The following is a 27,828-nucleotide window of genomic DNA, read 5'->3' on the forward strand; positions in this document are numbered from 1 at the left end:
GTTGCCACGTCTACCGAATTTTCGGTAGATCTACCGATTTTGGGACCGATCTACCTATTGAAGCACCAAATCTACCGAAAAGTTTACGATAATTCAAGAAAAAAATTTTTATTTTCAATGTATCTAAAAATTTTCAATAAATTATTTCTTTGTACCTTCATTTCTTATATATTGTAAGAGACTTTATTGCAAAGACTCTATCTCGTTTTGTTGAGAATATCTTGTGTCTGCCCCATTCTTAAGTTAATGTAGAAATATTTTCGTAAATAAATCTGTTAAACACGAAACAAAGAAATAAACTGAGCTCTGAAACAATCACTGGCTTACTTCTTACTAAACAATTCATTGGAAAAAATTACTGTTACGATTTTCCTGTAAAAGATAATTTAATTTCAAAAATAACAAAGTGTTAAAAAACATACAAACGGAAGATATTGAAAAATAATAATTATTATTAATATCCGAAAAATAAAAGGTAATACTGTATTTCGTTAGAAAAATAAGACAAAATGTACCTACTTAATTAGTAAATTATTATTTTTTACGTAAGTGTTCTGTGCTAGTTTTTTGTTTTTTATTGTTTATAATAAAATAAATGACGAAAAGGAATGTTATTGTTTGTGTACAATCTCCTTTCTGCCACAAAAAGTCGATTTACCGAAATCTACCGAAAATTGTCTAAGGAATCTACCGACGGCAAGCAAATCGGCGTGGCAACACGGCGTACGGGATTCTGGGATTGAGTTTGTTTTTGTCGGGTGATTGCTGCAGAGCACGTAGCTCTTAAGTGTACTCGTACGATTTGTTTGGTGAATAAATATTGTTACTGTTTAAAGCGTAGTCGTGGACCTTACGATATTCTGTTTACCGCATTCCGTTAAGTGTAGTCTTAGTGATGATTGAAACGGATGGAGGAATGGATGGCCATGTTTCGTTGAACGCACATGCGGCCCTCCATTATCCTCAGTGGTGACCCGAACGTGATTCGACGTGAATTCGAACAAAAAAGAAAAAACAAGACCACTACTAGTTACTACATTGTGTTCTCTCAGTGGATACTATGGAATAAATTCCGTGACTACGGTAGACGATGCTCCTTGGGAATGTGAACTTCTCACCACACGGGCCACTGGTGAAATTCCTGACTGGCGAAATTGTTTCCACATTTGTGTGCCTGTAACCTCTTGCCAGAGTAGGCCATCTAACACGGTAAGTGGAGTTTTCTGTTCCATTTTTTTTTTTTCGTTCTGCTGAGTAGGTATCTCAAAATGCCAAACGAAAACGATCTTATGCCAGAAATCAGCCGGGTAGCCCTTAAACTTCCCCAATTTTGTGATAAAGAAGCCGATTTATGGTTTATTAATATCGAGGCCCAGTTCAAACTGGCCGATATATCGCATGATACTATTAAGTATTATGCAGTGGTTTCAACTCTCAATTCGGAAGTGTTATCGTACTGTACGTCTACCGAATTTTCGGTAGATCTACCGATTTTGGGACCGATCTACCTATTGATTCTTAAGTTAATGTAGAAATATTTTCGTAAATAAATCTGTTAAACACGAAACAAAGAAATAAACTGAGCTCTGAAACAATCACTGGATTTCTTTGTACCTTCATTTCTTATATGTTGTAAGAGACTTTATTGCAAAGACTCTATCTCGTTTTGTTGAGAATATCTTGTGTCTGCCCTATTTTCGTTATCGTTATCGTTATCGTTAAAAATCCTCCTAGAGAAAATTTATATCAAACACTAAAAGATCGACTCAGCAGAATTTTCCGATTCGGAACAAAAACGAGTGAAAGATTTGCTGTCTAATGCCCTTTAGGAGATGATAAACTATCTCATCTTTTACGCAAAATGTGACAACTAGCTAGTAATAAAGTCGGGGAGGAGTTTTCATTATTAAGAACGCTATGGATTCAGCGGTTACCCAAAGAAGCTCTGGCAATTCTTTATGTTTTCCGATGGAGATTTAGACAAATTAGCCCAAATGGCTGATAAAATTCTCGAGCTCACAACTCCGCAAATTGCTGAAACTAATTTAAGCCAGTTCACCACCGACATTCGATACATGAAAGAAACTGATAATATTCTGGCCGATCCACTTTCCAGAGTCGAATCTATCGTTTGCCTTTCTCCCATAAATTACAAATTAATTGCTGATGCGCAAAAGACCGACCCAAGCCTCCAATCACTTTTGGGAAATAGTTCGACCGGACTACAGCTAAAAAAAACTAATATTACCGGAAAATCAAGTAGAACTTTACTGTGACGTATCCACCGGTAAAATTCGCCCTGTTATCCCCGAGACGCAAAGGCAATCAGTTTTCCATGCCATACATGACCTTTCGCACTCAGGCAGTAAAGCCACAGTGAAGCTAATAACCGATCGGTTCGTATGGCCGGGCATGGAGGCTGACTGTCGCAAGTGGACAACTATGTGCATTTCCTGCCAACGTGTCAAAATTACTAGACATACTAGAAACAGTGAAGTAGCGTGGGTGTCAGCCGCCCGGGGTGGAGGAAAAATTCGCTCCCCTTATTTAGGTATCTCAATTTAAAAGACTAAAATTCAGTTTCGTCACAGAATAAGTAATGAAAAATTCCGTGCTAGTGTTGCCACCTTATTAAAATCGCTGACCCGGACGGCAGGTGAGGTTTGTTCGAATAGAAGTTCCTGAGGCATCGTATGTCATTTTGCAATGCGAAGAATAGTGTGCAGTGCATGCTGGTTCTAAATCAGTTACAGTTAGCAACTAGGGAGACTTGGATAGGAGTAACGCAAGTGACCTAGCTGTATTGGATATTGGAGGTGTATATGTATACGAATAAATCGTACAAGAAATAAAAAAGAAGTCAACTGGTTGCGCACGATATTCCCGGACGGCAAGTCGATTCCCGGACTATCCGGATGGATGGTAACAGTATTCCGTGCTCATTTCAATCGGTCCGAGTTGTAGGTGGACGAAAATATGAAATAAAATGGTTCAAATTTTTACAAGATATTATTATTATTTATTGTGAAATTTTGCCGCCCCCTATGCTAAGTACCGCCCGGGGCGAGCCGCTCCTGTCGCCCCCACTACGCTACGCTACTGACTAGAAGTCCAATTACAAGCATCCCCGTGGAAAACAAACGTTTCTATCACATCCACATCGACCTTATTGGTCCGCTCCCTTTTTCCGGAAATCATTGCTATTGCCTCACTATCCGTACGTTTCTATATTCAACGGTTGACTCAACAGTGAATTTTCTGTTGAGTCCCTCCGTTGAACGATCTGACGTCACGTTTTGCANTAATGAAAAATTCCGTGCTAGTGTTGCCACCTTATTAAAATCGCTGACCCGGACGGCAGGTGAGGTTTGTTCGAATAGAAGTTCCTGAGGCATGCGTATGTCATTTTGCAATGCGAAGAATAGTGTGCAGTGCATGCTGGTTCTAAATCAGTTACAGTTAGCAACTAGGGAGACTTGGATAGGAGTAACGCAAGTGACCTAGCTGTATTGGATATTGGAGGTGTATATGTATACGAATAAATCGTACAAGAAATAAAAAAGAAGTCAACTGGTTGCGCACGATATTCCCGGACGGCAAGTCGATTCCCGGACTATCCGGATGGATGGTAACAGTATTCCGTGCTCATTTCAATCGGTCCGAGTTGTAGGTGGACGAAAATATGAAATAAAATGGTTCAAATTTTTACAAGATATTATTATTATTTATTGTGAAATTTTGCCGCCCCCTATGCTAAGTACCGCCCGGGGCGAGCCGCTCCTGTCGCCCCCATTACGCTACACTACTGACTAGAAGTCCAATTACAAGCATCCCCGTGGAAAACAAACGTTTCTATCACATCCACATCGACCTTATTGGTCCGCTCCCTTTTTCCGGAAATCATTGCTATTGCCTCACTATCCGTACGTTTCTATATTCAACGGTTGACTCAACAGTGAATTTTCCATTGAGCCCAACCGTTGAACGATCTGACGTCACGTTTTGCAGAAAAAAGAAACGCTTTCGTTGAGAGGTCACTTTTCAAGATGGCTGACTTAAGTAACGAGAAGGTGGCGATTGTGACTGTTTTGCTAAATAATTAAAGTAACTCGCTTAATCATTATTCGAATAAATCCTTTTATTCAAATGAACTCATATCTGTATCATTTTCTTGTGTACTGGGTCTTTCTTTAATAATTTTAATTAATTTCTTGAATATTTATATCATTAGGAAGACTTAGAGGGCCAAATATCGGTCGTAATCAATTTTGGACAAATGAAAAAAATCTTAATATTTCAATATTGACCAAATTATCGAACATAATCGTGCAATCGCATGTTTTATCATATACAGATTGTTCATTAATCTGTTCGCTATTACAGCATCCACAGCAGCGAATGGATAGTTTCTATAAGCGAAATTTACTTTTTCGTGGAAGCCGCCATGTTAGTTTGTTGAATACTCAACGGTCTTTCAGGTCGTTGAGACCGTTGAGCTCAACGGTGAAACAGCGCTGACGTCACTAGTCTCAACGGAGAACTCACCGGTCCATTTAGAAACGTTGTTCTCTCACCGTTGAGTCAACTGTTGAATATAGAAACGTACGGTATGATTGACAGGTATACTCTTTGGGTTGAAGCGGAACCACTGCGGGATATTGAGGCCGACACTGTGGCTAAAGCCTTATAGGCCGCGTTTCTTTATGCAGCGCTCGAGAAGCGCTTTACAGCGAACCCTCTGAAATCCGTTTCTAAATGCAGCGCTGCAATGTAGCGAACCGTTTCTAAACGTTTGCTTCAAAACTTAACACCAACGCCGGCAGCATCGCATGGGGAACCCAAACTTTTTGTTCCCATGCAGTTAAGAAAAACTGTAGCCACGTTTTTCTACCTTACGATGCTGTACGCGCTCCACTGCACCCTCCCTACGATGGACCATTCCCCGTGGTGGAGAGGGGGGACAAATTCTTCAAGATTCTAAAAAATAGCAAAGAAGTGGTCGTTTCCATCGACAGACTGAAACCTGCCTTTATGCTCAGGGAGAAAGACTCAATCAGCCCTAAACAGCCTGTGATAGACCAACCCAGCAACACGGTGGCTCGGCATAACCACCAAGCAGAACTCGCATACGAGACGAAGACTTCACGACACGGCCGCAAAATCAAACCCCCAGTGAGATTCATCGACCGCGATCGCTAGGAGGTGGTTACTGCGGCGACCAGTTAGTTCATCACGGACTCGAGCGATGGCGCCACTCCTCTAGTGAGTTCTCAGAGAGTCCCGTACTCAAAAATGGGGACGAGAGTTTTTCCCGCAGGGGATTCTGGGATTGAGTTTCTTTTTGTCGGGTGATTGCTGCCAGAGCACGTGTAGCTGTTAAGTGTACTCGTCCGATTTGTTTGGTGAATAAATATTGTAACTGTTTAAAGTGTAGTCGTGGACCGTACGATATTCTGTTTACCGCATTCCGTTAAGTGTAGTCTTAAGTGATGATTGAAACGGTGGAGGAATGGACGGCCACGTTTCGTTGAACGCACATGCGGCCCTCCATTACCCTCAGTACTGTACTTTCTAGGTTAGTTTTCGACTTGGCCGCGTTTCTTTATGCAGCGCTCGAAAAGCGCTTTACAGCGAACCCTCTGAAACCCGTTTCTAAATGCAGCGCTGCAATGTAGCGAACCGTTTCTAAACGTTTGCTGCAAGAGGTCGCTGCAGCGAAGATAAAGCAGCTTTTACGTCCGCTACACGTGTAAAGCAAAATGGACGCTTGTGTGTATAATACGATATTATGCTGTAAAAATAAAAAAGTCGAAGTGACTGTTGATAAAAATATTATGGAAAGATTAAGAAGGATTAAATTTTATGAAATGACTGAAAGTTATCTAAAGAATAAGAAAATACTATATTTTAAATATACTGTAATTATATATCTTTTATCTCTTTACTTTGTTCACATTTATGGAAAGATAAATGCTCGATTCTTTATATCTCTTTATTTAAATATTGTAGTTCTTTAACTAAAGCACTATTTTCGGCTGTAACTGGAATTAAAGGATAGATTATGAACGTCCATGTTTCGCTCGAGCGGAAAGCGTTTCTAAACTATGATGCAGCGACGTGTAGCGATAGCTGCTCGTGACGTCATTTACGCTGCACTCTCGCTGCATAAAGAAACGCAGCCCTTATGACAAAACCTTGGTAACCTAACCTGTTTCGTAAGTAGGGGAGCACCCGTAAAATATTAACATGAATGTACAAGATAAAAAGCAAATTGCAATATAGTAAAAATACGAGAAATCACTTAATTTTTCACATTTTTCAGCATTTTTTAAATAAAATTTACATAATACTATTATGCGACATTCACTCATTACATCTGGGCGCGTACAGCTTGAAATCATTGTTAAAACCCCATTAAATGATATAAAATCAACAATTTGATAGTAATTTAGAAACTACGAAATTAAATGGGTACTACATGAGTAACTGTTGACTGTCCTAATTAAGTTATCACCTAAATCAGCGGTTCCCAATTTTTTTGACTTACATATCTCCGGTTGGGAATCGCTGATCTAAACAATCAACAATTGTTTGCATTTTCTTAGTTGTTTATATGATATAATTTAAATGATATAATTATTAATCACATATGATAATTCATATTATTTAGATATATATTAGCACATTATTTTTATATTTTAAGATGTTAAACGATAATAATCAGCATAAATTTCTGTATTAACATAAAATTACTGTATTTAATTTGTACTGTTAACGGCAGATGGCGACTCTGTCTACCGTTTGATGACAAATTCTTTTAATCATTTCATTTTTCGTATTAGAATAAAAATAGTCAGAAAATTTCGACAAATTGGAGTGGTTGTTATGAACGTATTAACATATACTTTTTACATTAAAGAAATAAAAATAAATAAATTTATAAAATGTAAAATAATAATAAAATAATAAATTTATAAAATGTAAAATAATAATAAAATAACAAATTTAATAAACGTAAAATGTTTCTCTTTTAACAATAATATCTTTGCAATTATTCTCACAAAGACTTTACGATTGACGATTAAAAGTTCAGGAATTCGCAAACGACGTATCATAATGAAAAATAAATTTTCGCGATTTAATGAAAATCTTTCACGAAACATGCGACATTATGCGACGGATTTCACAAATTTAATTACATTTATTTGCCGTGCATTAGAGATTTTAATCATGCAAATGACAGGCCAAGAAAAATTATTCGACGGATCTAATTAGGCGATAATTGTATTTTGAAGATTGGCGAAGCGTCAGATTTTAATGACTGATTCGTGATAAAAAGCGAAATCGATTTCATCGCTTCCACTTTAATGATTTATGACGAAACTATTTACTTTGGTTATAACAGAAAAAAACTCGTTCAAAATGTACTCGTTTCTATTCTGTGTTTTGCTCGGATAATTTCCACTGTTAATTTTCGCTCGATGAGTTAAAAAAGTAGTTAAATTAGTAATAAAAAAATATTTTTGAACCTTCTGAATATTAGATCTATCCTTAAGAAAACCTTAAGATTCAAGAGTGAGTACTTAATATTTTTTTACTCTTTTCATCCTCTAATCATTAAGAAAACCTTTTTTCTAGCTTATCATGGGTTCGGCCAAGTCCACAATGAAAAGAGGATGGTTGATAAAGAAAGAGACCCCATATATTTGGGACTGACGACCCAAGAAATATTCCTAGTGTTCTTCGTCCGAATTCGGGCAGATTTTTATCTCGTCCACCCGACCGTCTTAAAGGACTCAAGATTATGCCTTCTGTTTTTGAATATGTACCCGTGCAAGAATCTAAAATTGTTAAGTAAGCGTAAATATTCATACCAGTCTGTGGCCTAATAGTAATTAATTAACATAATAATAAAAATAATTAGAAGTATTCGTTAAGCATTAAGTTATAATATCTATCTAATTCATAACGATTCGAAAATCCTTGATGTTTATATGATTACTAGCAATATGTGAAATTATATGCGAAAAATTAGGCCTATTAATATTTATTAATATATTATTAACCCTTCAGTTATCTTTATTAAAATGTAGACAAATTATAGCCAAATTCGCTCTCGGACCTTACGATATTCTGTTTACCGCATTCCGTTTTTTTTAATAAAAATTTTTCCTTTTACTTATGATCCTCTTCGAAAAGAACAATTAAAATAAAATAAATTGCAAAAAATAAAAAAATAATAGTAGCCATAACCGTAACAAGTAACGACAAAAGAAGCAAAACAGCACAATGAACAAATGTAAACGCTCTAAATATCGTGCTTCTTCATGTATTAATAATAGTAACGATAAAATTAATGATCTTGAAATAGAAGAAGCACTAGCTTATTGGAGAGAAACCATTTTGAATAGATAGTCAAAAATAAAAAAAAGGCAATTAAATTTAAACAGCCATTTATACAAAACAAATGTGAAGAAGAACTCTCATTTTATTTTCTATCAGGTAATTGAAGACAGAAAAACTAGTTGGAAGTTAGTGTTAATAATTTTATCGAATAAAAAAAAGTGAAAAATTTTTTTTGAGCTGTTCATTGTTCACAGTTCATAAAAAAAAATTATTATTTTTAATGTAGATTATTTTCATAATATCACTCTCAAAAAATTTTACATTATATATAAAATTAAAAATAAAATATACTGTATATATATATTCTATTTTTAATAGAAAATAACAAAAATAACTTTCAGTGAAATAACTGTCTTTGTAATTATCACATATTCCTTTGAAATTAAGACACATATTTTGACTAAACTTCTATAGCCAAGAATATTTTGAAAATGAATGATACTCTCTGCTGAGTACGGATTAAGTTATTTACAATTATTACATTTTAAATAATTTTTGTATATTTTCAAACTTATTTAAAATATGATTCAAATGTTTGATGCATATTTGTATATTTTTAAAAAACAGATTTATAATTAAAAAATGTCAAAAATACAAATAAAAATATTTTTAAGTTTTCACCTTGGGTGTAGTGATAAGTCTCATATTAAATGATTCTTTAACGAGAGATCTCAAACATTTAATGTTTGATGTTTAAAAATAATAATAAATTATTTGACAGGTTACTTTCTTTTGGAAACATCGATATAAATTTCATATTAACTGAAAAGCTAAAAGTATAATAAACATTAAAATCGTCATTTTTATAATGTAAGGAGTAATATAATAAAGTATAAAACATTCTAAAAATATTTGTAAAATTCTCATTTTTACAATACAAGGAAAAATCAGATATTAAATTTCATTATAGAATATTGTGAAACAGTCCGAATAAATTTACTAACAATTTAAAATTTAAAGCATTACTAAGAGATTGTGGTTTATTCATTGTATTGAACTTTCAAACGAAAATGTCTTAAATAGTTAATGATATATTATTACACTTACTCTTCCAATATTACAAAATTTAAATAATTCAGCATAATACCGGTTTAAAGGCGTGACAGATGATTTGTCAATGTTTTTAGGTAGACAGGATAAAAAATTAATAAAAATTATATAATGCCTTAAGGGTAGCTACCTGTCTTTACGCTATTTAAATTGCCTAACAGAAAAAATGGCAAATGTATCTATCACGAAACAGTTAAAGGAACTTTAAACTGATAGATAGACTGATTAAAAAATGTCGATCTTATCAATTAAATTAGGCGAACTACTATTATCGATAGTTTCACGTTTAAGAAAATGTTGATAACTGCCATTGAATTTATAAGTGACTTATAAGGGCTTTCGGTTAGTTCGTACAGTACCTATCTTACGCAAAATTTTCCCACATCAATATTCGATGTAGGCCCTATTCACGAATCGAATTTCTAACAAATGGAATAGGCCTACATACTTCAGCTATATTTGTCTTAGTGACTTTTATGACAGTAGTTTGATGTTTTTTACTTTGATTTCTTATGTTAAAATTCTCTAATCTCAGAAAAATTTCAGAGATTGAATTGTGTCGTCTTTAGTTTCTGGAATATCTGCTCATATTATCTCGTATTCCTAATTATTCACGAGTAATCACGAATACGAAACAAACACTTACAGTCAAAAATTCCCTACAAACCGATATAACAAAGATATCGATAACTATGGATGATCTGTGGGCATCTATCGTACTGTACATTATATATAATGTATATATTGTATATTATTTTATATAATGTACGTATATATATTACATATATATAATGATATAATATAGGATATTTCCATAGGATAAAATATATAGGAGATATATAATATGCATACCTAGAAATATCCTTTGATTAACGCAGTTAATTAATCCCTCGATGCTACCGCTTATATCAAAATCGCGTTAATCAAATACAATGGCACCTCGGTACCCGATCGAACAAACAATCATACCCTCGAGAACAAATTTTCGGTTAATAACAAATATTTCAATTTTATCATCAATAAAAAGTTTTCTGTGATAAAAATGAGTAACTAATTTAAAAATAAAATGAAATCTTAGAGCGCTCTTGGAGATTAAGAAAAAGGCAACACGACAACAAAGGGAGGAACGTGTCCCTAGTGTCTCGATGTACTTATTATACAGTACAGGCGCCCCTGCCAATCACTACTCTCCAAACGTTCTGTTTTAAGTATTTATGTATATTACTTCTGAATTATAACGGAAGATAGTTTACTTATTAAGTGAAAAAGCTCATAACTGATATCCAACTTTAAAAAATTCGATATTTTACACTAGTATCAATAAAACATAAAAATAAACAATAAATGAATTTCCGGAGAATGAATCTTCTAAAAATAAACAAAAATACAATACAAAGACAACTAATATGACGACGTTTGAACTATAAATGAACACATAAAAACAGTCATCAAAACAGACTTTAGATAACCAGTTATTTCCGTAAAGCCGTTCACACACCCAAGAATACACTTATCCTATTCTCCAAATATTATTTTATATCCTACGGCTTTTTAAAATTGTTAGAGACAAATGACATCGATGACATTGCCTTAATCTTGTTGAAAGTACAGAACCTGATTTCGGAATTTCCCTGCCGATTGAACATTTTTTATTTCTTAACTCTCAGTAATAATTTCTACATTAATTTATTTTTATCTTTTATCATTGAAATTAAAAAAATAATTAAATTTCGATTGTAATAGTCGCACGCTTTTGATCATCTTATAGTAGAAGACCCGCGATTGTAGCGAGTGAAGCAGATTCTTACAATTAGAGTAAGTTTATAATTTCCCATCAAAGATGGAAATCAGAACCCATCGATAATCGAAGACGGAAAAACATTTGTTTAAAAAGAAAACAGTTAAGCTATTCGTTTAAATTAAGGAGCAGGTTATCAATTTTTCAATTTCATTAGAGAATGTCATGAGTTAGAATCATCAAAGTATTCATTCCGCTTATTAATTGTCATAGCGATTATTTAAAGTCGGTCGATGCGAATGTTTCTCGGAATTGTTTATTAAGCATAGGATTTTCCCTAGGGAAAAAGGCGACCGACCGTCTAAACAAGCGGCAGCAGACCGCGGCAAAAATTTTCTAAGAATATGTTTCAGAATATAGGTACAAGAATTATAACTTACTTTTCGTTTTCTGAAATTTTCTCGACCCCAAAAAAATGTTCATAAATAATAAATAGAATTTACTATGAAAATATGAAATAGAAATGAGTATTCGATAAGAAAATAATAACAGAAAAGTATAAAAACTAGATAGAAGAATAAACTTAAGAGAGACTGAGGATACTGAAATGTTTCGGAGCTTCAAAAAGCACGACGATCACGATTGTCATATTGTATATATCGTGTAAAAATGAAAATGAGTGCCGCAATTGGGAAGTAATTTAGCACAGAAGATCACTTCTCTTAGATAAAGTATTTCTTTTGTATTCGAATATGAATATCGAAATTAATATTGTCACGTTGTCCAAGAAACAGAGCAAAAATTTATTTTATTTTATTTCCATTGTTTTAATAATATAAAAAAGCATTTGTGTTATTAAAATATAATTTGTTTTAATCACTTTCGGCTGTTAATTTTGATCAAAGCATTCCGAAATGTCTACATTAAGCGTATTTATATATTTATTTTCATTTGTCTACGCATAAAATGATTTATTTTCGCTCGAGAATAGAGAAAAAGTCATAAATCTTGCTCCGTAATTAGTAGGAAAAACAACTTTACAAATTTTTGATGTTTAACGAGCCAAAAATAATTTATGAAATCATTCGCGCTGTTTTTCAGTAGTGATCCTCACGGAAACGTGTAATTCAGTGATCAATTATAAGATAATATGACTCACATAATCTTATAATTCGTTCGTGCAAAGAGCAATCTAATCATTTTTCATACGATCAGACAAATATCGAAAAAGTATCGGGTGTCAAAGACGATGACCCACTTTAAATGTAGAATTACTTCTCGATCTGAGCTCCGTACACTTAAGATTGCTCTAGATTTTCGAGTACATCGGCGCTTAAAGGCATATATTGAATGAATGAGTTCTTCAAAACGCAATCATATTTATAAATATTTAAATAATGAGTGTTTACAGCAAAAATTATTCGTATTATACGTAAAACATCGTACTTAAAAATTCGATACTTCGGATATTATATTTGAAATAGAACTATTCGAAGCATACTTAAATTGGAATTAGGATATCTAAATTTTTAGAATATTTAGATTAAATTGAAGATGTTTTAGTGAAAGTTACTTTATTCTATAAAGATATAAAATCTGAAATTAGACAGGAATTCATAGATTTATAATTGCTTTTATATGGCAACTGTAACAAAAAAACCCTTTTATAAATATAAGTAGAAACTGAAATTCGAAGTTTTTTCACAATTATAAATTGGAGGAGAAATATGTATTATAAGTAACTATGATCCTATCATATAACTAAACTATATCTTTTATATATAGAAGAATATGAAGGGCTTGTATATATAGGCCCATCATATTCCTGGATATATCCATTTCATATATAGGCCTATAAACTTGGAAATGAAGGGCGTTGTTTGAAAAACTTGTTATATCCGCAGAATAATAGTTCTACTTTTAATTCGTCGTACTGGATCATTATTTTGTTTCTTCGTATTAATCTAATTATTAGAAATCGGGATATGTAAATGAAATTGTGTTGCGTAAATTGGATCAATGTAATGTAATGTTTCGATGAAGTAAGATACTTATGCTATATAATTTATTTTAAGGATCATAATAAAATAAAATTATTTATATTCATTTTCTATACGTTTTTATAAATTTATTATATTTGATATAAATATTTATATATAGTTTGAGTTTAAACTTAAAATATGAATAGGTTTCTTGAATTTCTTGAATATTTTATTATTGAAATGATGTTTTTACTCTAATTATGCTATTTTAAGAGAATATTAGAAAAAAACTGGATTCAAGACTATAACATCGTTTTGTGTTTGTGTGCAACAAAAGGAGCAAAAAACTTTCAATTGTATAAAATATGTGTAATTTATATAATTATTCCAAATAAAAATAAGTTTAATTTCAATTTAATATGATTGATCCAAATAAAATTCTCGTGATTCATTCTTATAAGCACGATAAATACATCACTTTATAACAGTTTTTATTCTAAGGCTATATTGTTGCCAAACAGAGAACAACTGTTTCGTCTTTTCTTATAATTATGTAAGGTAAGAATTTACAACTTTAAATAATATACATAAATATTATCATTCCATAGTTAGTGGAAATACATTTTAAATTGTTTGTGAATGATCTAACTAAATATTCAAATTTTTATTTGTGCGGACTATCTCGCTATTATTAAGATATATCTAAATTGTATTTTCTGTAATTTATCTACAAAAGTGATGTTCCTTATACCATTGCAAAGTGTTTCCAATTATAATAAGAGCTACGGATAAAGAAATATAACTTACATACAACGATTATAGATTTCGATTTAAGTTATTGTGAGTAGCTCACTAACAATTAATAATCTTTTTCTGTTTTTAAAGGTAACAAATAGAAAAGTATTGATATAATTATTTTATAAACAGAGAAATTAATTAAAAGAAATATAACTTTACACACAACAATAAACATTTAGATGTCGTCTTATTGCACCAGGTCGCAACCTTTCTATAGAAGAATTTCGACAGATTTTAACAATTTGTTTACATTTATTCTGCATTTATCTTTTACTTCTGGAAATAGACATTCTGTTATCGCAATTTGAAATTTACAAATCAATGTCGAAAATCATTTTTACGTTTGCATTCAATAGGACTGAGCCCGAGAATTTTCATATGGAACTAGTTCAAGTTTCGACTTTCGGAACGAATTAAAGCATAGAATTTGGCCAAAAGAAGAAATCGTTCACACGGCAGTCGAGTCTTTAATTGCACAGTCGAGACTTCGCATTTTGTTCAAACAACTTGGCTAGCTCTTCTATCATCTGACAATTGACCAACGATCATTTAATTCGTAATATACGATCAACACAGGCTATGGACCGAAAGCTCATTACTTATAAGAATGAGTCTTTTTTGCGCTATGGGGAAAATAAATGGTTGAGCGAATACATTCGAATTTATTCTGTTAAGAAGCTAGAAAGTAATAATAGAATCGAGTCGAAGACGTTCTTTCTTCCGGAACAAAACTGACAAATAACGAAAATATGACGTAAGCTTTTTCATCTCTGCAGTTAAAAGTTTTTAGACTGGAAACGTGACTTTACAAATAATCCGTAAACGAAAATAACGTGTCAAACAAAAGTTCGCTTTCGTTCTTTCTATTATCTGTACAATACATCGGTCGAGATCTTTTTTTTCACGCGACAACTGTCACCTTCCGCGTGCTCGAAGTAAGATAAGGCATTTTCGCCATTAATAAAAATATTGGTGACGTTTTAAATCCTAGTGCGAAGGTGGACAGAAGGACGTCGTCTGCGGACGGCGGAATCCATTGCGTCGTTTTGCGTTTAGTTACGTCGACGGCCGCCACCCGACGAGTCGCTTCGGTCGCCTCCCGAAACGGGCGAAGAATCACCCGTGGGAAGGGATCCGGATACGTGGGTCGCCGCGACTATCCGATTCCAGGTAAGTCCTTAATCGTTCTCCGCCGCTTCGGACCGAGTTCCGACGGCCGTCCACCCTTCGGTTCGTTTGAGGGTGACGAAAAAATTCCCGTCGGTCGTCGGAGAATCGGAACGGACGAGGTCGAGCGAGCAGCGTCAACGGGTGACGCCAGGAATTTTCGTGGCGAAGAAACCGGTTGGATGGGTGTCTGTCTGGCCGGCGGCGTTACTCGGAAAGACGACGCGACCCGAATATCGCCTCTTCTAGGGCCTAGAATGTTGTTTCTCCCCAAGAGTTATTTTAATCTCGCGCGGGGAGGATAACACCAAACACGCTTACGTAAAACTTTACGAGAGTGTGTTTAGTATCATTTTCGAGGCGAAGACAATTTTTCTACCTACGCTGATGCGAAGGGGCGCGAAATCATCATTAGACTTTCTGACAGAAGAATTATAATCTCTGCACGAGACTAGAGGTAACTCTTTGGAGACGAAAGTTCTAAACTCTGCGGGGATTCTTTTATCCCGGCGGTGCTTGAAGGTAAGTAAAAATGTCCTTTCGTAACTATTATTTAACCGGATTGGAGGCGGAGCGAGTGTCGACTTTGTCTCGTATCGCGTTTCTACTAAGAGAGTGCTGGTTCGAATCATTTTTTTTTTTTTGCCATGGAAATTTTCCGAATTTGTCTCTTCGTGTCTCGAAGAAAGCGGTGGTCGGTAATGTACATTATTATTAACTCAGTCCATCTTAAAACGTCGTCTCTGGATCTGCTGCCAGATATCCATTTTGTCTTTTTATGAAAGATCTTGGTCGTAAAGGGCAACAACTCCGTATACCGGTGTTTCTCAACTTTTACGGACGCGACCGAGTTAAATTTGAGTAAACATCTTACGAATTTCGTATGCAATTTTTCGAAGGTATAATTAGAAAGTTTCACGTTAATAAATGTTTTCATTGTTTCTATTATAAAAATTTTATATGTATTAATTTTTATTCAACGAAAGTGAGTGGAAATACTTTTTAATACAAATTTGGCATATATACAAAATATTGATATTTCATTTTGGTTTGAAATAAATTTTTTTTTCTCCATTCATTCAATATTTCCGCAATTCACATGGTTCGGGAGCATTCTATTATTTACAATAAATAGAATGTCTTTCTATTTTAAGGATTTTAACCTCTGTATTTATTTATTTATTACATTTTTAAATATAAAAAACTACAAATATTCAATAATTCCGTCATCGACGAAAAACCGGACGCTTAATTTTAATGAAATGGGGAAATTTTTTGTTTAAACGTGAAATTATCAATAATTCGCAAAACAATTCCGACGAAAATATATTCTCAGTGCTAATTTAATTTAGTTTTTTTGAATAATTTGATGGTATAGTAATTTAGCTGCGTCAATTTCAATGTACCTTATTTTTTAGTTTATTGAATTTTTTATTTTTGAAAACTCATTCCGATACTTGAAATTTATTTAAAAGTAATTATTTATTCACTATAGAGTAATAATATTGGATGAAAAACAACATAATTTATATTTTCATCGTCACAATACGGTAACAGATATTATTGCAGTTTAACATATGATGAAAAAATTACTAGTGAACATCTAATAACTATTTCTTTACATTAAAAAAAATCATTTCATTATGTTTATTTTTGTTTAATAAAAATTCCAACACGTTTTTCATATTTATCTTTCTTTCAATTGCACTAAGACGTCCAAGTAACAACTGTGAACGGTATTTAGATTTGGAAATAGCCACAAATCTGCTTTTGAGGACAGTAACGATATTGACCCCGATTTCGATTCATCAATGTTACAGACATTGTTTATGGAAATTTGCTGGTTACGTTTGTTTATAACATAATAAATTTAACTAATGCTTTTAGTCTTTAAAAATTATTTAAATGTTATTTACATTAAAAAATAAAATACAGAACGGTTATTGAATAAAAATTGCATTTTCGTAACGTGTACAGTATTCATTTTAATGTGGATTCTTTAAGTTTTTTTTTAATTTTTATTTTAAATCTTCTATCGGAGATCCTTAAAAAAGTACATTGATTGTTTGAAATCAATTAATATTATAATTAGCATGCAATCAACATATACTTTTTTATTTTTATTAAATAATAAATATTTTTAAAATTATATCCTCAATTTGTCTTGTGAACACGCAATCGAGATATCTACTGATTTCAAGATAATGAAATATTAATCACGGCTGAAAATATAGACTATCTCAGATATTTATATATGATATGTAAATATTCATGTAAATATTTATTTTTTTAATTATATTAAATATTTTTATATAGCCGATAATGTTTTATTCCACGAAAAATATATCTAAATTTTTGAATACAGTATTAAAATTATATGCAGTTAGCAGAAATAATATGTATACGGTATATGAATACATACAAATAGTTCTCTCATATGCTCTATTTTCTGTATTGTCTACGTTCTTCAGTTTTAATGAATTGTTATATTTTTAAAGTTTTATCTTCTCTATATTGTTGCGTATATATTTTTGAAATAAAATCATGGCTAAGTAACAATAAACAATTAGTAATAGAGAATTTCGGCCTATCGTCACATCAATTCATTGAAGTAGAGTTCTCAGACTACTTCAATGAATTGATAATCACTAAAAACAAGTTACTGTCTGCAACGAAAGTGATGTAATATCTGATACCACGTCATTGTTTGTTACACAATTGTTAGTAGTAGTAGCGGCTATATAAATATATATTATTAATGATGCTAATTATTTTATAAAGCTTATTTTATCCGGAAATTATAACAGAAATTGTCGATCTCTCTAGTGAACCGGTCGTGATTTTTTTTTTCACGCGAGAACTTTCCGCGTGCTCGAAGTAAGATAAGGCATTTTCGCCATTAATAAAAATATTGGTGACGTTTTAAATCCTAGTGCGGAGGTGGACAGAAGGACGTCGTCTGCGGACGGCGGAATCCATTGCGTCGTTTTGCGTTTAGTTACGTCGACGGCCGCCACCCGACNGTCGATCTCTCTAGTGAACGGTATACGTTTTAAGAATAGCTTAAAGTAGCCCGAAAAAAGAATCCGACTGTTCGTTTGAATATTTAAATTCAGTATCGGGTTAGTTATATGCATTACTAGATTGTTGAATATAATATGTTATGCTTGTGGAAAAAATATTTGCTCGTTAATAGATTATGGGTTCCAGGAAAAAATGTTGGTAATAGCTCTTGCTCGGCTTTCCTGGCATTCTAACAGGAGGTTAAGAGGATCATTAGGAAGTCTGATTATTTTCAATTACATTAGGATATAAAATTTAAGTAATAAAAGATTATCATAATTCAACAAAATTATTCCTTTTAAAGATCTGTTTCAAAAAAATTTAAACTTAAAAAACACTACTATACTATATAAAAAATCTGTGTGGCGCCATCTGTTATTAAAACATATCTTTTATATTATTTAAAAAGCAAAAAAAGCTTAATTTTGAGGATATTTAATAGCATCAAGGCCCCTTATATACAAGTTACCATGTCAAATTTTGTTTCTAAATATTTACCCCGCCTGAGATAAACGAAATAGACGCCAACACTCACACTCTCCGGGAATTTTCCCCCCTTTTTTTGAACAAAAATCTTTTTGGTTCAGGGAATCTCAAAACGCCGAATTTGCGAAAAATCCAAAGGATCAAATTTGATACGCTTAAAATCTTTCCCGTGTTATAACAGCCTGGAAATTAACAAAGTTAAAAATAATTTTAACGTCTATGAAACCTGTAAATATTAGATAGTTTATAAATACAGAAAAATGAAGTAACCAAAAATCATTTTCGCAGCATGAGGTCAATTTTTGTAGTTTTCAGTGGCATATCTAAGCTCTGCAGAACTTCGCATTGAGGAAGTTTCGGAGGTCTGGTGATCCGTGCTACTAGGGTTATTTTAAAAACATAAATATACGAGTAATAAATTATTTCAAATAAAGACAATCAGGTAAAGTTTGTGCATGCAATATGAAAAAGAAAAACATATTGAAAAATTGTTTTTCATTTTATTAGATTGGTGGAAACACCACTTTTTCCTTAATGCCATTAATAATTTCATTTATAACTTTAAATGCATTCTAAACTTCTTTGATTTTAAATATGTTTATAATGATTAGAATTCAATCTATTCGTCCGTCTGATTTCCATTTATATTTTGATATGGTTCGAAAAGATTACATAAGACTTCCTGACATAACCTGAATGCATTTTGACCTTTTACTACGTCTACCATATAAACATCCTAAGATTGCGTTACAATAGGCATTTCCTGTTAAAGAAAGATAAGATAGGCAAAACTTGGCGCAGTACTTCAAAGATACACCAAAATATTGATGTTAAATGCGAAGACGCAAATTCTGTCGCGAAAGCCCACAGGAGATGGAGAACTCTTGCTCTTCAATATGCCCAGTTACGTAGGCAAACCTAACTAATAAATATTTTTATTCAACAATTACATACGAAGAACGAATTGTGTGTGATAAAGCGTATAAATTATACCAAATTATACAAATTCGTTAAATGATTCTCATTGATTCCTTTTGACAATTTTTCATCCCTATTAAATATTTCTAGATTTTTATTTATTCGGGCAAGATTGCGGATAATCGAGAATCATAATACTTAGAAACACAAATATTATAGAATTAAGTAATTACAATATAAAATTATTTAATTAGCTTGAAGCACTAGCATAGTGGTTCTCAACCTTTGAGGGCGCGGAACAGTATACTTTTTATTTCGCGAAGCATTAGAATCAATATATTGAAAAATCGATACGTAATTTCATATTTACTAGTCTCAACAAACAATAGAGAGATAAACTAATACATTTATTGTATTCAATAAATTAGTAAACATGGAATTTTCTGCGAATAAAGTAATTGTTGTTAGTTAGCTGACTACTGTTGGATGCTCTATCGAGAAACCAGAGAAGGAAATCAGAAACGAGTTCGGAGAAACATCAAAGAGAAGAAAAGGTGTAATAAGAAAAAAGAGTAGACCTAAAATTGTGTATAAATATCAGAAATAATTTTTTGGTTAGTTGTAAGAAAATATAATATATTTAGTTCATTGTAATAAATAAGAGTTTTTATCAAATATTTGTTTTTATTTTGCAAAAAACCCATATGCGATGGGATGTTATGGAAGTCATTTTTAGAATCTCCGATCTTTAAAACACATAATTCAACAAAAATATCCCATGCAGCTGGAAAAAAATTTTTTTGCAAACATGTGTAATTTTTCCTAAAAATTTTCGCCTTATTTTAATTATTTCCAAACGGTCTCTTTAAAGTATAGTCTCTAATATTTCTCAAATGTGTGATATGTAACAAAGTGATGATTTACGAATTTAAAAATTAGGCCAAAATATTGTTAACTACTAAACTTCTAAATTTCTCGTGAACAGAATTTATATGCTTGTTCTACGCAGAAATCCTGTTGTGTAAAAATAGTTAAACTAGAATACGATGCTAAATTTATGCAAAAGAAGCTAAAACCTTCGGAATGAAATATTGACTCGTCTTTTTTTATTCTGTTGATAAAAATGTTAGTTTACTTATATGTAAACAAAATTTCAATTTTAAAATTAAATAACTAATTGCAGCGCAAGTACAACACTAATGAATACCGGTAAAAAAATTAATCAAACATAATGAAAATGAACCGCCAAAAATCTAAATCATTATTTTAACTTATGTAATTCACTGAAAAATGAATCTGATAACTCCGAATATTTAATTTGATATCTTAAAACATAAGAAGGAATTTTTATTATATTTAAGAAAGTATTTAATTTACGTAGTTGGACTCTTATTCTGGTTTATTTTCCATACCAGAACTTTTACATAGATAAAGTTTGTAGACCTATTTTTTTATTCCTGAGATTTTTAAGAATTGAGGAAGATATACTTGGCCTAGTTTTTACTATTTCATCGGCTTATTTTATAGTTATGCGAGATTTTCCAATAATTTAGTTCTCTATCATATTGTGCAATTGCAGCATTCTGTAAGTGCAAACTTTCAACATAGTCGATCTCTCTAGTGAACGGTATACGTTTTAAGAATAGCTTAAAGTAGCCCGAAAAAAGAATCCGACTGTTCGTTTGAATATTTAAATTCAGTATCGGGTTAGTTATATGCATTACTAGATTGTTGAATATAATATGTTATGCTTGTGGAAAAAATATTTGCTCGTTAATAGATTATGGGTTCCAGGAAAAAATGTTGGTAATAGCTCTTGCTCGGCTTTCCTGGCATTCTAACAGGAGGTTAAGAGGATCATTAGGAAGTCTGATTATTTTCAATTACATTAGGATATAAAATTTAAGTAATAAAAGATTATCATAATTCAACAAAATTATTCCTTTTAAAGATCTGTTTCAAAAAAATTTAAACTTAAAAAACACTACTATACTATATAAAAAATCTGTGTGGCGCCATCTGTTATTAAAACATATCTTTTATATTATTTAAAAAGCAAAAAAAGCTTAATTTTGAGGATATTTAATAGCATCAAGGCCCCTTATATACAAGTTACCATGTCAAATTTTGTTTCTAAATATTTACCCCGCCTGAGATAAACGAAATAGACGCCAACACTCACACTCTCCGGGAATTTCCCCCCCTTTTTTTGAACAAAAATCTTTTTGGTTCAGGGAATCTCAAAACGCCGAATTTGCGAAAAATCCAAAGGATCAAATTTGATACGCTTAAAATCTTTCCCGTGTTATAACAGCCTGGAAATTAACAAAGTTAAAAATAATTTTAACGTCTATGAAACCTGTAAATATTAGATAGTTTATAAATACAGAAAAATGAAGTAACCAAAAATCATTTTCGCAGCATGAGGTCAATTTTTGTAGTTTTCAGTGGCATATCTAAGCTCTGCAGAACTTCGCATTGAGGAAGTTTCGGAGGTCTGGTGATCCGTGCTACTAGGGTTATTTTAAAAACATAAATATACGAGTAATAAATTATTGCAAAATAAAGNTGTACGTGTGACGTTCGGTGCCGCTTTCCCGTTTCGGTTCCGCTTGACGATGGTGTTTGGAATGTCGAGCGTGATTCCACCGACTATCCAAACACCATTGTCAAACTTTTAGGCTTACGGGAAAGCGGCGCCGAACGTCACACGTACACGTTTAAAACGTCTGCCTCAACCTCTCTAATATTTGTAACGCAATTAATAAATTTGGGTATGTTTCCGAAAGATTGTTTTTATAATGTATTTCCTCACATCTAGAGCCGAATAATTAGCTTGCGTTATCGATCGGAACATCTTAATCTCTTCAGACATTTCAGTTCCGTCGATATCTCCTTTCAAATGTAAGTGAAGATCTTGACAACATTTTAATAAATATTCGTCATCTAAATTCGCAATCTCATTCATATGTAGAAAGCCAAAAATTTTCCACACACACACGAATATTCAATCTACTATAAAGGAGGGGTCCTGCAAATTGTCTAATGAGTTTTCGTACATCGCGGGTCCGGGTTCCGGCGAACGCGCTGAACCTGCCTCGCGCCGGCCCTGGGCGCAGCTACTCACTATACCGGCATTTAAAGAAATAATCTTTCACTCACCGTTAACGTATCTCTAATTCCTTTTCTCCGATTTATTCGGTAATAAACATGGTTCGGATCATTCTATCGTAACTTTGTCCTCTTCCATTGTAGAAACTTTTTCCGCGTTCTTAACGCACGTCTACATTCTTCCTCTTACGATTTTCGGATTTATTTGACACTTACTTTCAAGACTGAAGGTATAATATCTGATTCATTCCAAACTAAAACACGTCGCGCTCCTGGATAAAACTTACTCGTATGCTGAATAAAAGGTCGAACTTTTCTCCTAGTTTTTTTCATTTTGTTCTCAACAATTTCGACGATTTCGACAACGTTTCCAGGTCCATCCAATTTTCGTTCTAGTAAAATTAAATGACGAAAGAATCATAATGTGTCGTATGAAATTCGTCCAGTTAACAGCTGTTCGATTACTCATGCCCACAGCCAAACAGCTGACGCTCAACGTGCATTCTATGCAAAGTAGATGCCAAGTAAACGAAAAAATAGTTCCCCAAGAAATTTTCCCAAATTTACGTTTAAAAATTACATTAAATGACGAACTGTTCATCTTGCATTTGTGACATCTAAAAAAAATTACGATCCTTTCGATAATTTAATTTACGACGACCATCACATTTAGAACAAACTGCATCTGCATACTGCATATCAAACTTTATGGCAAACATACCAACTGATGTATTTTTATTTCTCTTGTCACAATTAAATTCTGAATATTCCGATACTATAAAATGAAAAAAATCCTTGAAGCACACTTTTGCAAACAAATTGTTGATGTTTTCCAAGCTCCGCCATTACAACAATAAACGACAAAATATGAATTGTACACTTCGAAAAAAATGATTCACGCAATGTTAGGAAATTATTCCAGTACTGAAATGACGTTAGAAAACTTGTAAACTAAAGACAGTGACACCTAGATTAACTTTCAAAACACACATGTCGAGATTCCGGAAGTGCTGCCATTCGGACTACCTAGGTAAACTTCTACCAAAATATTTTTAGCTGTCAGATCATTTCAAAATGCTTTCATATTATTTCTTGTTAAATATAAATTTTGTTGCGTGAACATCATTACAGTGTGCATATATTCAGTGCAGAACACTCCAAAAGATGCGCAATCTTTTTATTCCGTCTGAAAAGTGTTCGGAAATGGATCTATAACTACTCTTTGATGACTCTGTTCCAAGATTCCAAGAGCCTATCACTATAGGTATCGCCATCCTGCTTGTTACTAATCTTGTTCATATACTGTAGAATGCATGATACTAAAATGCATGGTGGAGATCATCTACTTGTCCATAGTTCGTTTCAAAAGGTCGATCAATTTTCCGATATTGCTTCTAATGATATGACTTAAATTGTTATATTCGTCTATCGTATTAGTTCTTGTGAAAAATCCACTCTTTTATTATAATGTATTCTATCTTCATAATTTCTTCAGTTTCGAAATAATTGCCTAAACGGGAAAATTTTTAAACTTTAATTTTATTTAAAATTCTTTTAAATGTGCGGTACAATTACGAATGAATTATTATTTTTTACTGTGTTGGAATTAAAATTCTTTTTCTGATATAAAATAAAACTATACATTTACAGTTGTGCCGACCATGATGGCGATATCTGTAGAGTCGACGTCTACTTTAATGGAAGATGTGAAGCAATATGCCATCCCGAGTCGTGAAACTTTGCAGCGGTGACATATGCAAACTATTGAAGTGCATTGTTTTGGACCAAAATCACAACTATTTTCAGTAGTACAGGACAGATTTACTTTAAAGATGCGAATATGGATATCTGCAACGATGCAACTTTGATTACAGTAGGTTTCGTAAATCAATATATAGTTTGTCAATTAAACCTTTAAAAATTAAAGCAACCATATTTTTTTTTTAATAAACATTTACTGAAAATTTAAATCAATAAAAATTTGAGTGAATCATGGATAATATTTTTTTTCAACTCCTCATATAATCTGGAATCAAAATGCTAACTGATCGAATGCAGTCTATTCCAGATCTCTCGGTTAATAATTTTTAATATAAATAGTGTGCATATAATAAATTTAGATCTGGCTCAGTCATTAGGCTTAATTTTCTTTGGTATTCAAATTCATTACAAATGAAGAGCTTGTCAACTCTTTCACAAATGAAAAAATTGAAATCAACAATGTAATTTCTCAAGAATTTTTTTTATTCAGATTCGTTTTAATTCTTATTTTTAATTTTTTTCAGAAAAAAAGATGAGTAGAGAAACGAAAAGCAGAATGCCATCCCGAAAATGCTTGAAACGGATGATGGTAGTGGTGATGTCTTCATCTCTGGCGGTCGGAGTGATTTTTACTTTAAACTGGAACGAAGAGACGACCTGGAGACGTTATTCACGTTCGTCTCATTTACCTAGAAGAGTTTTTCGAGAATTACTTAGTCATCGACGTCCAGTCTCGCTGGCAGGAAACCGTTCGCATTATTTTCCGCGAATAAAATTGGAGGCAGATCGTGGTTTCGAATATTCCAGAAACAAAATACTTCGGAACGATCTGCCAAAATCAGCAAGAAACTCTGACGAAGCAGAAGAGATGCCAGCCGAAACCGAAGCGGACGGTGGATGGATTGTGTTGCCCAATAACGTCACTATCCATGTAGGCAATGTTTCTAATCCACACAATTATACTTATCTTTTTAAACCGCGGCGTATCTGCCAAACCTTCGATCCTGATCATCTTAAATTGCTGATATATATCGAATCAAGTGCATTGAACATGGAAAGAAGAAAAGCCATCCGGGACACGTGGGGTCTCCTAGCTCTACAAAGATCTCTGAACTTTAGAATCGTTTTTGGACTAGGACTAGCTGGTGATCCACGGGCACTGGAAAATATCTCTAGAGAAAGTTATCGCTATGACGATATTCTCCAGGAAAATTTTTCTGAATCATTTCGCAATTTGGCATTAAAATCGGTCATGGGATTGAAGTGGGCAGTGACTCATTGTCCAGAGGCGGACTATTTCATGAAAACGGACGATGATCTTTTGATTCACGTGCCTAACTTACTGAAAGTTTTGAAGAAATATTCACCGGAATATCGAAACATCATCTGTCATAAGAATCGAGTAAGGAGAATCCTTAGGAAGGAATTGGGGGAAAGAATACCTCCTGCCTATGGGAAATATATGGTAACAGATCGTGATCTACCGGGCCAGTTTTTTCCACCTTACTGTGCAGGAATGGGTTATGTTTTTCCTCAACAGGTGGCAAAAGATTTATACCAGGCTGCATTGGTTACGCCCTATTTTTTCATTGAAGATGCTTATATTACGGGTTTTTGTCGGCAGAAAGCTGGCGTATCTCTTTCTGATCATCCAGAAATTACTCTAAAACCCGCCATTCTGACACAACAAGGAAGTTGTGCTTTCAGGGAAGGAAGAATTACTTCACAAGAAATCACTCATTTACAGATGAGAGAAATATGGGAAGAGATTAACACTCAAGGTTACTTTTGTCCCGAAGTCATCGGTTATATTAGTTAAGTTTTCAAAAACGTCAACTCTAACATAAAAAGTGTGCCATATCTGCTTTCGATTCTAGTTAAGGGAGAGAAGGGAAAAAGTACACACTTTGTTATTTTTTGCATTTTTCGGGTTTATTATTCAGAATATATTTTGCCTCATACATTAGAATACATTTTGTCTGAATATATATCATTTTTACATCTTTCCGCTTGGCTACGTTAGAAAGAAAGAAAAAAAAGTACTTTTGACAAAAATTTAAAAATAGGAGATTCCAATGCGTAATCTTACCCTGGAGGTTAAGAGTAAGCAACTTATCGCTTAAGAGTACTCACTAATAACAATCACAAATAAAACCTGTGCCTTTATAGCCTAAACACTGTGGCCAGGTGGCGGAGCGGTCAAGACGGCAGCCTACCGCTCTGGGGAGCCAGGAACGAATCCGGACTGGGTTGAAAAATACCCTGGAATTTTTCGGGGGAGTGATCCGTTCGGATATGTCCCTCGCCACCCACCCGTCCCATTGTAAGCCTAGCCAAAAAAGAGGCCCTCCTAGTGTGTCCACAGGGTGGAAAGAGTTAAAATAAAATTGTCCACATTACACGCAGTCATCATCGAAAGATTCTTCGCAGCCAGGACAAAAAACGCTTGCCTCGTTATAAACCTATCAACTCGCGAAGTAGAAGCTTACTGGTCATTTTTCACTAATCCAAGTCCTTTTTTGCGCCTATTCTATTTTTATCTTTTTTATTTTTCGGTTTTATCCTTTTCCTTCTGCTCTTTTCTGACTTTTATATAACAAATAAAAGAATCTCTGACTTGAGTACTGTCCGGCATTGCTATGAGTATTCTTAACCTCAGAGACAAAATTCTATAAACTTTGAGTTGATTTCCGATAGAGTGTAATTCCAGCCAGACATCGACACGAAAGCTACCCCATACTTTAGCTTTGACCCCTAGCTTTATCCCTTTAAAAGCTTTACTTTCACAACCCAAGCAACAAAACTGAGAAAGCTTTTAGCCTGAGTTTGCAAAGTAACTTCCGGAAATACAAACTGCTTACTAAGCTATCAATGCCCTAGCGACTCACAGACCAAGAAAAGTTGGCTCCAACATACTTTGTCATCAACAGTAGAATGTGTGCACGGGAAACTCTTCAGTGTTACCAAATTTGAGAAACACGCAATGTGTACTCTTAACCTCCTCTCCCTTATACAGATTATCAATTAAACTTGATTAAACCTCAATGGATATTGGTGAATATTTGTATGAAAATAATAAAATTAAAACAATATATAATTAAGAAAAACTATTTTCACTAATAACGACGAATTATTTTTAGGGCATTATTTTGCTTATTTTAAAAATAAAATAAGTTCCTTGTTATACGGACATAACACTGTCTCATACTAGCGACAGAAAAATTGTATATTGAAACATGTATGATATTTTATTGTATAGATTATATTATTCATTTAAAATATTTTTGGCATTATTTTACAGAAATGACGAGAATGTAATTCTGTCATAAAAAGTTACTGTAATTCTTC

General features: G+C 33.2%; 1 protein-coding gene across 5 annotated transcripts; it reads left to right on the forward strand.

Annotated features, from left to right (window-relative positions):
* Positions 1–727: 727 nt before the first annotated feature.
* Positions 728–27,828, forward strand: LOC111628725 (beta-1,3-galactosyltransferase 5-like). 5 transcript variants are annotated; one of them, XM_023372578.1, is made up of 4 exons: positions 728–1,209; positions 7,639–7,854; positions 24,370–24,592; positions 25,005–27,828. In XM_023372578.1, the coding sequence occupies exon 4, from the start codon at positions 25,013–25,015 to the stop codon at positions 26,297–26,299; it is 1,287 nt and encodes a 428-aa protein (XP_023228346.1). In that variant the 5' UTR covers positions 728–1,209; positions 7,639–7,854; positions 24,370–24,592; positions 25,005–25,012; the 3' UTR covers positions 26,300–27,828. The 5 variants fall into 5 exon arrangements, with proteins under 5 accessions (XP_023228346.1, XP_023228359.1, XP_023228352.1 ...); XM_023372591.1 differs by lacking the exon at positions 7,639–7,854; XM_023372584.1 differs by lacking the exon at positions 728–1,209 and having other exon boundaries at positions 7,075–7,854.

This window comes from Centruroides sculpturatus, unplaced genomic scaffold (genome assembly GCF_000671375.1).
Source record: "Centruroides sculpturatus isolate CEXI.00-Female unplaced genomic scaffold, Cexi_2.0 scaffold34, whole genome shotgun sequence".
Lineage (NCBI taxonomy): Eukaryota > Metazoa > Arthropoda > Arachnida > Scorpiones > Buthidae > Centruroides > Centruroides sculpturatus.

Coding starts and splice junctions, on each gene's coding strand:
- LOC111628725 (XM_023372578.1), top strand. CDS start 25,013: ATGAGTAGAGAAACGAAAAGCAGAATGCCATCCCGAAAATGCTTGAAA.